General features: G+C 40.0%; 1 protein-coding gene across 1 annotated transcript in view; it reads left to right on the top strand.

The window, feature by feature from the left end:
- The window catches only part of mei4 (meiosis-specific, MEI4 homolog), a gene marked incomplete at both ends in the record, with an annotated part of 99,381 nt that overhangs the window by 18,614 nt on the left and 67,082 nt on the right, over window positions 1-13,685 (top strand). Inside the window, one exon of the mRNA XM_080491073.1 lies at window positions 4,102-4,233. Within this exon, the coding sequence (XP_080347199.1) occupies window positions 4,102-4,233 (132 nt within the window). The remainder of the gene's footprint in view (window positions 1-4,101; window positions 4,234-13,685) is intronic.

Genomic DNA, 13,685 nt, shown 5'->3' with positions numbered 1-13,685 from the left:
CAAAGTATTCCAGTGAAGTTCAGAATCTGGGGATTTCTACCAACTTCTAGATGTGGTTGTGTTGGAGTTCTTAGAAAGCCACGAGTTAAGTGCATTCACAGCTGGGCCTTTTTGTCCCTCCTGTTTGTGATTTTCATTGACAAAAACCCAATTTTACGGCACGATTCTCTACAGTTAGATTGTTCTTTGTGCCAGATTTTGACCTTGAGGCTATCAATCGCGCTGTGACGGCCTCTAAAGGCGAAACACATTCTGCCTCTCCTTTGTCATCGCCGGGACTGATTTAGATGTTTTTTTTTTTAAATATATATATTTTGCCGGTGTGCCTTTTTCTTTTTGTTCCAAATGAGCAGCAGAATAAACTTGCGGGTTCATTAATGACAACAATATGTGATGTTTCTTGTGAGTGTGAGGCGTCTGGAGGCTCAGGAGGAGCAGAGCGTTGGTGTGCGGAGGAGTTCCTTTGTGCCTGATTTAAAAATAACAGAAAACATGGCACGCATAAGAGGTGGGATCCTTATCTCCCATAAATCCATTCATTAATGTTCCTCCGAACAAAGAAGTAATCGATTAAGGCTGCGATAAACTCCATTTATCAAGAAAATAAAGAGACTACCGCTTATCCTGGCTCCAGGCTTAAAGAAGAGACTATCAACATCATTGAATATGCATTTGGCAAATTATCTCTGATATAATGAGAGAACAAAGGAGTGTTTGTTTTAGGGAACATTATCAATACGGCTTAAAGAACTGAACTCTTCCCTCTGGCTTCCCAACAGTTTTTTTTTTTTTTGAAAGCAGCAAGACTTCTTTTAAAACAAACAAAAAAATCTTCAAAAGAAGCACTCTGGTATCGTGTTTGTGTGTAAATAAAACATTTTTACTGCAGTAAAATGCCTTCGGGGGGATTTACTGCTGCCAGAATTGGACTTATTGGTATTTCAATCAGCGGGAAATGATTCTGATGTGTTCATGCATATGGAAACGGGAAAAGTATATATTTGAGAGCTCACAGGCAATATGTCTGTCCTCGGAAACTGGGTGTATAAATGAACGGTGGTGTTGGCCGCCATGTAGGACAACACAATGAAATAGATCTTGGTTCAAGCAATTTTCTTTTTTTTTTTGTATTTATTTTGTATTCTTGTATTAATCTTTGGTCTTCGCGGTGGTCTTACGGCACACTGTGAAACCGTCAAGGACGACTGTTATCAGGGTCGTGTGGCCAAACACTTCCCGCAATCAAATTCAGACAGTGTGGGATATTTGTGGTGATTGTGACTCACCTGTTTGTTACGTATACATGGAGTGTGTTTTGTTGGAAAATTAAAGATCATAACGGTAAACGCTAATGTGAAATGCTAGTTGATGACAACAAGTACCTAATTCAAGTACATTGGCATCCCAACTTGGCCTCTCTTTGCCCATATTCTCCTCTTTTTTCTTCAGGATTTCTCTCCGAACACGTAAATGCCACAGCGGCATGTGTTTATGTTCAGGACGTGTTTTTCTTGCGCAATCCCCTATTATCGCTCAAACGTGTTGTATTACACAACCGTGTCTTCGTAGGCTGCAGTTCAGGTTGTGTTTCATGGCGCAATCTGCACACAGCGGACTTCATTCCGTGGCTCAAAGTTTGATCGGAATTGTGTCGTACAGCGTAGCTAAAAACTACGTACGAAACTGTAGTTTCTATGTAAACATTGGTTTCATAATGGTGCAGTGAAAATGCAAAAAAACCGATGTTTCAACTGGGCCTAAGAAAGGCTGTGGACCCCCATTCTGCTCTGACAGACATTAGTGAAGCCATGCAAACTGATTCGTACCAGCATGTCAAAATAAGAGCCATCAAATAATTTCTGTCTTTGTCTTATTTTTGTTTACCTTGATTCTTGATTCTCTTGCACAATGCAAATATTCATATCCTTCGCACAGAAGAGTGGTTTACAGTAAATAAATTATTAGATGATAAAATTCTGTACTCGTTAAAGCTAAACTGAATGTTCAACCTCCAGTTTTTGTGCTTCCCGCAGCAGTGATTTGTACGAGGAAAGGTTTGTGTCTGAGGCGAGTCGGTGAAGTGACAGTAGGTTGTGTCTGTAGGGGGCTGATAGATGACAGATTTCTAAACCTTCCACTAATTTAGATTTAGATTGCTCTATAAAATTAATCGCATCACAAGGGATTTTACATTATTTTTTTGCAATTTAGTGCCGGGACTTACAGAAAAATTCGCAGTAATTGGCAAATCACCGTCACGTCCCCGCTGGGTTTCCATCACACGTTCATACTGGAGGGTGTTAAATTGCATTTTAGTGATATTAAGTAGGTGTTAAAAGCTGATACCCTTTAAATCTGTCATTAATCCCTGCAGCGCTGAGCTGTCAGAGGCTGTTTATACCAAAGAGGTTATGATCAATACCTTTTTAGCCGCTGCATTTATTATTATTATTGAATGTGTTTCATGTTGGTTAATAGTATTGACAAGGCATCACACAGTTGATTGACCTGGTCATTAGATAAAACAAGAAAAAGAAGATAAAAGTCAACAATAACAGCATTTAAAGGCTTATTAATATTACATTTTATAGTTAAGTGAGATCACAAAGTAAAAAATTAGGGAAGCACCACCACCAAGTATGAATACTAACTTGTAGCTACTTGTCGGTACCCAGTACTGATAAGAGTACTTCTTAAATGCGTTTACAATTGTTTCCAAAATGTTTTCTTTCAGATTTCAGATAACATTTAAGCCGCACGTAAATGTTAAATGTTTTCTTGTCCTTGGCATTGAAACACAGCTGATGAATGAATAAATAATTAACTGAGAGTTTAGCGATAACTATATTACTTTTTAACAGTGGCTTATTAAACGTATTTTTATTATGCCGACCCAATACTGGTATCGGTATGCGTGCATCCTTTCAAATTACATATATATACAGTCCCTGACAAAAGTCTTGTCGTTTTGGCACACATTGCCCTGAAGTCCCCCGCTAATATATTTATAATCAATAAATCTTTACAAGAAATGGCTCATTTGAATCCCAACAGCTTCTGGAACAATGTCTCGGTGCAAAACAAAATAGTTGAAAAGTACTCTAATGGTAAAACCCACTGAGTCAGTATTTGCAAAGACCTAAGTCTTGTTGCTTTGTCATACGATGCACCCAATCCTAGATTAGAGCTTCGCCTGTGACCAATAATGAATCAACTAAATCCCAGGCGTGTATAAAAAGAACCCCAGTACACAAACCGTCACATCAACTGCAACTTGACCTCCGATAACGTGAACTTCATTGAGCATGTCTGGTTTAGGATGAAAGAGGAAGCATGGAAGACAAACCCAAAGATCCTTGATGAACTCTGAGAGACACGCAACACGGCTGTCCTTACTGTTCCTGATGACTTCATCAATAAACTGTGTGAGTCCTTGGCAAACCGCATGGACGCAGTCGTTCAAGCTCATGGTCGCCCGGGGCGGAAAACCAGCCAGTGCCGCCACTGCATACACGATATTAAAATTTCGGATCTCACAGCACCATGACTCCATTCACTAACCTATTTGTGTATTTGAAACAAATTATTTGTTCTATTTTCACAATACTTTCTGCAGGGGGCAAAACTTTTGTCTTGCCAAAATTTGACCTTTCTGTTTTCATTAAATGATTAAAAAATATATATTACAATGAAACTAATTTATTTTATTACACTGAACATTATTTGGGAGGGTTTCAGCTTTCATATGAGCCATTTCTGCAAACAATTGGTTAATTTAAAATCAAGTTATTAGCTGTTGTTGCTACAAAATGGATAAACGACAAGAAAAAACAAAGGAAAGTTATAAGTAAAATTAAAAAGCATGTAAAAAACTCAAAACATGGTTGTAAAATGAAATGGAAAGTAAATAATCAAGATGGGTACATGCATCCTTGAGGTCTGCGTCCTATATTTTTGGTGTTTTTCCAGTCTGCACTCACATTGTATACGGTGTCTTTTAATTTTGAAAGGTTTTGTGGCGCAACCTTTGGCTCATGTTTAATTCAAGCTCAGTTCCAAGAGCAACTTCTGAAACTCTCTGTTTGTTTTTATGAACCCCAGCTGCAGGCTGCGAAGAGCCTGACGAGGTGCTTGTTGGTGCTGGGGAGCAGCAGCATGTTGAAGTCCCTTCTCATTCGTCACATCATGTCCGAGCTCAGCGCCCTGACCGATCGGCTGTGGCAGGTCATCCAGGTAAACGCCCCCACCGCTCTCAAGCACACCTGCCCCTCTGTCGCCGCTCCTCATCCCGTGATTACATCACCATGTCACCGTTCATTGTGAATTCCTGATGTCTCTTCATGACATCCACCATGTTCTTCTTAAGTCCAAGGCTCATGCACTGTTGTAGTGCAACACTCATAACACCTGAAACTAAAGATTAGACTCAAATATAAGACGATCCTTTTTTAAACGCCTATTTCTTTCTAATGAAACCCTGGTCTTGTTTCACGTGACAACACAGCTTTTTGAAAATGGCTTCCAAGGTGGACATTTTTTGAAAACGCTCTGACTCTGTCTCCATGGAAACAGGGGGAAAATACAACTTTTCTGAAACCTTTCACTTGAAACGTTATTGCACAAGTAGGCCCTTAGAGTTCCTGGATAAATGCATGTGGGTTAACCCACACACAGGAAGAACATGCAACTCCTACAGATAAAACTCTTTCTTGCTATCAGACTAGAGTGCTCACCCCTCCATCACTACACCAATAGACCAATTTGATTTAATAACCATCAGAAATGACACTGTTTTACTTTTAAAGCCGTTTCATTCCTGATTGAAGCCACCTTGATGTTGTGAGGCCGTCCTTCTCTTTCTCTATATAAATTTTTTTTATTTCACCTCCCCGCTCCCTGACAGCCGGCCTTTGTGCGAGGCTGGAGGTGCAAACAGTTTGCTCCATCGACTCGTTGCCACGGTCACTTGTGAACCGCCTCGATCAATGGCGCGTCCCGCCGTCCTTCCCGTCTGCGCTGCATTCAAACGTCCCTGTGTAGCCGCGGTCAAAGCCTGAGTCACAGGCCAGGCGTCGGAGCGCGGCGTCGGGCCGGGCGTCGGGCCACCCGGGGGCCTCGGAAATGGAAATGCCTTTAAAAAGCTACAGGAAGCAGACGACTTCTCCCCGCCCCCGGCTCACCCCTCCTGCGGAGTACCCCCCTCCCACTCAGCGGGGTCGGTCATGCTCACTTGCTCCCGTTTTTCTCCTCCTCCTCTCCAAGAGAGAGCAGCTTGACTCAGGCAATGCCCGTGAAAGAATTTCCATCAACGGCGCATTTTTTTAGAGATGCAACTTCAGGACAAAAGCTGAAGCCGCTGCACAATGAAGACGTGGACAATGCAGACCAGCCTTGAGCTGCAGAGGAGCCTTTGTCTTCAATGCAGCAGCAATAAGCCAGACGCTGAAGGAGTTTTCCAGCTTTGTAAACTACGCTGGAAAAAAACTGTTTTAAACCCACAAAGATACTAAAACATCTCACATATTCATTTAAATTCTGTAAGTCAAGCATATACTACATAACCTGCTCCATCTTTACTGAAATATGGCATCCCACAGGTTTAATATTTTTTTTAAGTATATGGTGCCCCACATTTTCACTTGTGCATCATATACACACAACATACACTGATACTGCTGCATTTTTATCACTGTATAGTTTTCAACAGTTTCATTTGCACGTGCAGTGATAATGCAGCTTTTTTCCACTTGAGCATTTCTCAGGGGAAATACGGTAATTCTGCTGAATTCAGGGGCTTCCCATGGGGACATTTGAGCATGATTCAGTCTATGTGTGGTAATCTTTCTGCATTTGACCATGTATATGGTCTCACAGAGTATCAATTGTACATTTTTGTGTGAATTCACAGCGTCATATATAGTATTTAAAAATTTCCGTTGCACATTTTTCAATGGATATCTGCCACACTATCACTTTTATATGCCACCCCTTCACTCTACTGCATATTTTTTTAGCGGATAGATTCGATTCCTGCAATAATTTGTTATTCTTTGGTCTCTTACAGTTTCAGTTGCACATTTGTCGGGTGAATTGTTGTACAGGGGTCACCAACCTTTCATGCTAAAGGCTACCGGTTTGACACACCCCTCGGAAATAACAAATTTGCTCAGTTTGCCTTTACTTATATATTATCATTAATGGTGCTCATGGGTCTGAAGACACTGATCACGTTGATGATTTCTCACAATAATTATCAACCGTGACTTAACGAGGTGGGAAACAGATTATGTCAATATTCACTTTATTTCTATTAGTCTCAGCAAAAACAACATTTCATATTTGTTTTCGTTGTTTTTACTGAGATTTAAACCCCTGGGCTAATGAAAAAGGGAATTTTTTTTCTATGAAAAACATCGAAACACCGTTTTACTAGCCCAGGTGTCGGCAGCCTTCAACACTCAGAGCGATTTGGACCCGTTTCCCACTGAACAAAAACTCTGGAGCCACAAAACCCTCTGGACATAAAAATGAAGATATTGATTTTAACCTCCATGATATGGAAAAATACTGAATATTGGCGGAGAGAAAATAAACAGAATAAACAAAATCGCATCACTCAGTTAAATTTATTTTGCTGCCTGCCGCTGCTACAGGATTATTCAATCGCAGCATATATATATAAGGTTTTTAGAACCACGAGTGTGAGCGGTGTGGTTTCAGTATCATTCACTTGTTGGTGATTATTTAACGTTAAGTGAGTAACTGACGCTGTCTGTGGCAGTGATGAGGAAGGGAAGGACCTTCGCCAGCGTCCTTCCTCCACACAGCGCTCCATCGATCGAAACTCCCTGTGCTATAAACATATTTTTACTCACTTTATTTTTAAGATATTGTCATTTTTAAATCTATGTAAATGCAAGTGTGATTAAAACGAATAGCAACAGAATAACATTTCATTTTAAGATGCAGCTCATTTGTGAGTTGTGCTATTTTTAGAACATGCTTGCGGACTACGCCTGTGGTCCTTGGGGGCGACCTGGTGACCCCTGCTCTAGTATATGGTGTACTATAGTTTTAATTGTTCACTTATCAGTGCATATATGGTAATCCTGCCTTAATTTTACATGTATACATCATCCTAGATTTTAGCAGCACATTTTGCCAGGGAATTTATTCCAATTGGGCTTCTGTTTTTAACACATCTAGAGTCTCACATTTTTAACTGTGCCTTTGTAAGGTGATTTAAGGTAATCCGATTTCACTTGTTTATGGATATCCCCACTTTTAGGTTTTTAGTGGCATTACTAAAATCCAGCAGCAGTTTTACATATACAGTAAAACCTGTGATGTAGGGACGTCCTAAAGTCCAAGGGCAAGTGTCCCCTGAAGACAGGTGTCCTCTCTTCGGAGGGACGGGTCACGAGGACAAATTGTAAGGCCAGTTGATATTGAAGGAACCAAACACCAAATATGTTATGGTTATTTTAAAGTACATTATTGAACCAATACAAGATGTATACAATATAAATACATATATACATACATATATAAGATTTATACACAATAATTATTAAATAAGATTTCATTTACTTCAGGGACCACATACAGTCCAGTTTCATCCTGACTGGACCAGACTGGTATAATATTGCTGTAATGACCTATAAATTTACACTTGAAAGTTTTTCTTTGTTGTGGTCACAGTGGATGTAATGAAAGTGTCTATATTTTTGCAAGATCAAACAGTTAGTACTGGAAATGATAACAATCTCAACATAAAGTCCGCTCTGACCCTCTGCGGTCGACTGCGATCTGTGCTCTCTGACCGCTCATGCTCCAGAGCTACTGGACGCTTGTGTGAGGAGATCCTCCGTCTCCTTGTCTGAACAATCACAATTTAAAAGCAAATTAAGAGCCAGAGGCTCAGAACTCCTGAAGTGAAACATAAGCTGCTTTAGGAGAGGTGGAGAACGCCGGGCAGCAGAAGTGAAGATAGTTTTGGGTCGTTACGTTATGGAAGTGAGCCCAGAGTGCAGTATGGATGCTATAGTGTAGCACCCGCGACCTGAATATTCCAATAATCGGGTCCAGCACAAGTATTTTGGCCGTCTTAGTGTCGCTCAGCTTGAAATTTGCCAGGAAAACCTGTCCGTTGTCCACGTCAGGCAGGTGGTCCCCTCATCAGGGTGTGTTAATAGTTAAATATACACAGTGACGTGTCCACCCAGTACAGGGTGTCTGCTCTTACCGGGTCCACTCCTTACAGGTTCTACTGTGTCTGACTTGACATAGGTTCAGTCAATATACAATAGTCCTGCTGCACTGTCGCAGTTATGTGACCACACAGTTCCGGATGTACATTTTCAGTGAATATACAGTAATCCTGCTCCGTTCATGGTATCCCACAATATTAGTTGCACATCTTAAAGTGGATATACAGTAATTCCGCTTCATTTCTACTTGCACATGGTGACCCTCACTTTCAGTTTGAGCAATTCTGAGTGGACATACATTAATCTAGCAACACTCTCACTGGTATACGGTGCACCCACAGTTTTGATTGCGCAGCTTCAAGCAGAAATATGCTCATCTTTATTGTTATTCATACACAGTATCGTATAAGTTGTACGAGTAGTGCCTACATTGATTTTATATGTTTGATGTTGTTGAATTACAGTTAGTCTTTGTGCCCTCCAGCCAATGAAAATTATCTTAGCAGAGGAAGCGATGTATAGACGAATGAGTGGATGGAAATCTGTACAAATCCGTATGATCCATATGAAATGTGACAAGCATGAAGTCAGTAGTTCAGATTTAGTTGTGTTAATCAATTGGAACTGTGTAAGTGAGCGGTTAAGCTGTAGAAAGGTTTTGATCCACTTCCAAGGTTCAGATATAGACAGACTGCTGAATATGCTGAACAGACAAATTGTTTCACTATGAGTTTGATTATCTGTTTCTGTACAAACAGGTAATTATTTCTTCTTGTGTTTCCGTCACACATATCACTTCTCCAGGAAAGTATAAGAAAAACTGAAACTAATTACTAAGAGTAGTTGCTCCTCAGTGTTATAAGAAGAAATGACAGTTTGGTCCTATGATGTGTTCTTCACATATGTGATAACCACGGGAGGAGCACTGCTGCTCACAGCTCGAATAAAGAGAAAATAGAAGTGAAATCCTGACAAGTGTGTCATTCCATCCTGATCCAATCAAACCGACAAGGGGAGAACATCATTTTAAACATTTCCACCTTCAGATAACAACACATTTTAATTTGTAGTGCTCACTGTACTGAAAAATGACATATGAAAGTTTAAACGGATCTTTTCAGAAAAAGATGTTTCTTTGATTACTTTGGACAATCCTCAGACTGGAGGTTCGGTCGTGGGAAAAGGTTTTATTGGACTCGTAGGCTGCGTCGTGCTTTTATTCACGGTAAGAAACACTTTGCATTTTTCAAACCGTGTTGTTTTTCTTCTGCGAGCACCACCAAGGCTGTTTGATTCACCCCCGGTAAGTTGCGGTCAAGGCAGTAAAACTCAGCAAGGAGCCATTTTGAATTGTTAAAATGGAATCTGTGAACCCAAAATGATCTGCACGATGGGAATTCACAAAACCTCAATCGAGACAGTTTGTCGCTTTTTCTGGTTCGTGTGGCTAATAGGTCGAAAGTAAAAACCTGAATTCAACGAGGCTGCAAAAAAAATACAGAAAATAGAGCAAAGAGACTTGGTGAATCTGTTGATAAATGTGGATTTGCACCTTTTGTTCACACAATTTATGAACTGGGATCTCGTATCCATGAGTTTCTTTCTGCTTTTTTTTCATGCTGTCCTTCCTGAAACATCTCGAGCACTTGAAGGTTTAAAGCCAGGGACTCATGACTTGGTTTCAAACGTGCATCGAATAAAGGCGTAAATCAACCAAAACGGTAAAAACACCCCAGAAAATTTTAACTTAAAAAAATGGGTAAAACAGCTAGATTCATTAAAACTATTGCTAAAAGTAAATAGATAAAAAGAATACCATGAAAACAAGCTAAATATCTGAAATTTTCACACACAAAAACCCACTTAACGGATGATGAAAAATGCCCGGAAATTGTGTCTAAAAATGGCAAAAAAGATTATTTGCGAAAATTAAAATGGCTAAAACGGCTTGAAATAGTAAACTAAAACAGGTAAAACAACTACAAGAGCTACTATGGCTACCTTTCAAAAGAAACAGCTCAGTGAGTTCAAACAGCTTAACCTACTTGAAAAGAGAGAGAGAAAAGTTTGACAGTTAAAATTGTCACTTAAATAGGTAAAACCAACAAAAATGGCTAAAACTGCTTTAAATAGTAAACTGAAACAGTTAAAACAACTAAAAGAGCTACTATGGCTCCCTTCCTTTAATAGTTAAAATTATCACTTAAATAGGTAAAACCAATAAAAATGGCTAAAACTACTTTAAATAGTAAACTAAAACAGTTAAAACAACTAAAAGAGTTACTATGGCTACCTTCCTTTAACAGTTAAAATTATCACTTAAATAGGTAAAACCAATAAAAATGGCTAAAACTGCTTAAAATGTGACAAAAACGAGTTCTAAGTTGTAGTTCTGCGCCATCGTGAATGCCACACAATATACAGTGTTTGTGTTTTAGGTGTTTTTGTCGCCATATAAATTTAATTTGGTGGTAGGATTTCTGGCCTCACGACTCTGGCCTGCACTTTAAATTCCGTGTGAACCTGGCGCTGCTCTGGTTTCAGCCTGATTGGAACCCCCCCGTTTGGAGCGGAACGAGGCGTCTCATTTTTCATTTCATCCGCTTGTTTGCAAACACAAGAAACTCTGCGGACTCTTAGCCTAATAAGACTGACACTGCTCATTATCGGTCGCTCCTCTGCGTCTCCCGCGTGGCTGAAATAATATCCACAGAAGAAGCTTCGAGTGTTAAAGTGTTTGGACAAACACGCCTGCAGCCGCCTCACAGCGCAACTTGCCCTTTCTACTGTCGGGCCCCCAGATGAGTTTCCTTACGTCCCATTCATCGGTTGATTTAAATCGAGCCGCGTGCGTCACGGGGGTTGCTATGCGTTCCCATCTACTGCTGAGAAAAACACCGATTCCACCCGGCAGCATCCGGCATTAGTCATACGCACTGCTCATTGAGTTTTTACATGAATCCTTCTGGGGTTCGTGTGATGAGGAGCCTTGGACTGAAACCTTGTTTGGGCTGAGCAGTACTCGCTCAGGGCTGGTAATTGTGTGTATTAGAATTAAAAAAAAAGAAAAAAGAAAATCTGTTTTCATTAGAGCGCTTCCTCTCTTTCTTTGGTTTTTAATAGTTTGAGAATTAGACTTGATCATCATTTATGACTTTTATTTTAATCGTGTTAAATTGAACATTGTGAGCTTTTTCATAACCCGGCACGAGTTTGGGGTTCTTTGGCTTGATTCTGAACTGATCTTGTTTGATTGGCTGCATTTTCCTAAAAATGTCAGAGGTCGTTTTGGGTTGGAGCTGCAATTTTGATCATCAAAAGGCCACAAAAACTTCATCCTCACTACCACGGTGTCGACCAATGAAATAAATCTGAAATTTAGCGACTTTAGCGGTTAAAATGACCTCCTTTTTATCATCACCTGTGAAATCTATGAATTATTGACTTTTGGCACTTGGCTCACGGGCAGTAATGGATCCGGGTGCTTCTTACCTGTAGCGGCTCATTTACTCTGATTGTCAGCTGATATCAGTATTGAACTGCGTTGGTTTCGGACCGCCTTTAAATGGTGTTTACTCTTTGATATTCAGTCTTTTACAGGTTTCAGCCTGGTCCTGGTCTTGATTGTACTCTGGTCAATTTTTGGACAGTTTTTTTTTGTTTTTTTGTTCATTGTTTTTTCTTAGTTATAGGAATAGAGACTGGTTTAGGTTGTTTTACTGGTATTGTGCTTTTTCGCATTGAATTTAGACCTGAAGTGCCACCTCATTTTGTTTATAGTTTTGTTATTAATTCTGGTTTTGGACAGAGTTTGCACTGTCTGAGTCTTGTTTGAATGGTTATTGACTCGTTTTCAAACAGGTTTTGGACTGATTATACTCTTTATTTTGTTTTGGCATCTAAATCTGATTTAATTGATTTTGGTCAGTAGTATTGGTCAGTCATTGTACATTTTTTCCTCATTATTGAACTTGTTTTGAACACATCATTGATGGGTTTGGGTTTGTTTATAACGTTTTGGTTTTTGATATGGGATTAGTTTTGAATATATATATTTTTAATGAGAATTATGTCAATATGGGATGTTGATTTGTTTTGATGACTACCTTCTCAACCTGTTTTGGTTCTGGTGCCGATCCTGGATGAATTACTAGTTCAAAGTGGCCAATTTTGTTAGCGTCTCAATTTTCTTGGTTATCAACCTTCGGTCTAATTTTTAAGTTGTTTTGTTTTGGAGAGCTTCTTGAATCATTCTAGGCTAATTGTCTTTTAGGTTATAGTCTTATTTGCTCTGGGTTTAGGAGCTGTGCAGGTTCCCCATTCGTGGGGATGTTTCCCCATTCGTGGCTTCAGACTGACTTTTGGTATTTTACTCTGGTTTTGCGCTTGGTTTTTGTTTCTCGGCCAGTTGTAAACTTATTCAGGACTTATTTTGAGTTGGTACTCCTGTGTTCCTTCCTGTCAAGGAGTTTGGACAGCGCTGTATTTTTAGAGCGTGTCAGTGGGTGATAAATGTGGCCCTTCAGATTCAGCTCGCTCTCCAGTCCTGCTGATAACAGAACTGTTGGGTTTTGCTGCTCGTTCTGTCCGTCCTCACTGCAGGGATTTAACCCTGATGAATCAAACTTAATCCAGAGCATCCCTGATTAATCTGATTCCAAGGCTTGAATCGTTTGACAGCACGAGTCTACAATAAAATGTCACACAGGCCTTCCCTGTTTTCCCAGCTGGTTCTTCACATGGCAGATTGTTCCCATCTGTCTCGGGACATTCTGCTGACTCGGGCCTTTCTGCTGCAGAGGTTGTGAGGACAGGTGATGATCGCTGAAGGGCTCCGTGTCATGTTCACACATCATCGACCTGATTTCCCTCGTTATCATCCACATCGCAGTGTTAAAGAGCTGAATGCTCGCTCGGGGAATTTCCCTGGAAACGAGACAATGAGGCAAAGAAGAAAAAACATTACCAGCTCCCCAAAGCTCCGGAGAACAAAAAATGCTGAATGCTCACATTGCTTAGAAATAACTCTTTGCTTATTTTCCAATGGCTGCAGTTATTTTGAATTATTTTCATTGCAGCAGATCCTCTTGGTTGGTGCCTTTTCGTTTCTTTTTTTCTATATCAATACATTCTATAAGCAATTAAAAATGTCTTGCTTGATACCAAAACCAATCTCAGTCTAGTCCCTTATGCACTGCCAATGCGAATACCCCTTAGCGCAGCATTGTTACATAAAGTTCTGTTGCAGTATATCAACAGATCTTTTCAATACATTTTCAAAACAACAACAAAATACAACCACCGTTTAAAAATGTAAGCTTCGTTGCTTTCAGAGACCAATGCTCCATGGTTGTCTAAGTATAGGCTTCTGTTAAAAACTGGATGTCTTGGAGCTTGTGGGCTTTAATACTGCATCACTACATTTGTACTTTGATTCCTACCTTCATGTGTCCTTGTGCATAGGACTGAAGTGCA

This window comes from Lipophrys pholis (genome assembly GCF_963383615.2).
Source record: "Lipophrys pholis genome assembly, chromosome: 21".
In the NCBI taxonomy this organism is placed as follows: Eukaryota; Metazoa; Chordata; class Actinopteri; order Blenniiformes; family Blenniidae; genus Lipophrys; species Lipophrys pholis.
Note: the sequence above shows the minus strand (reverse complement) of the source record. Positions and strands in the feature narration are given on the sequence as shown.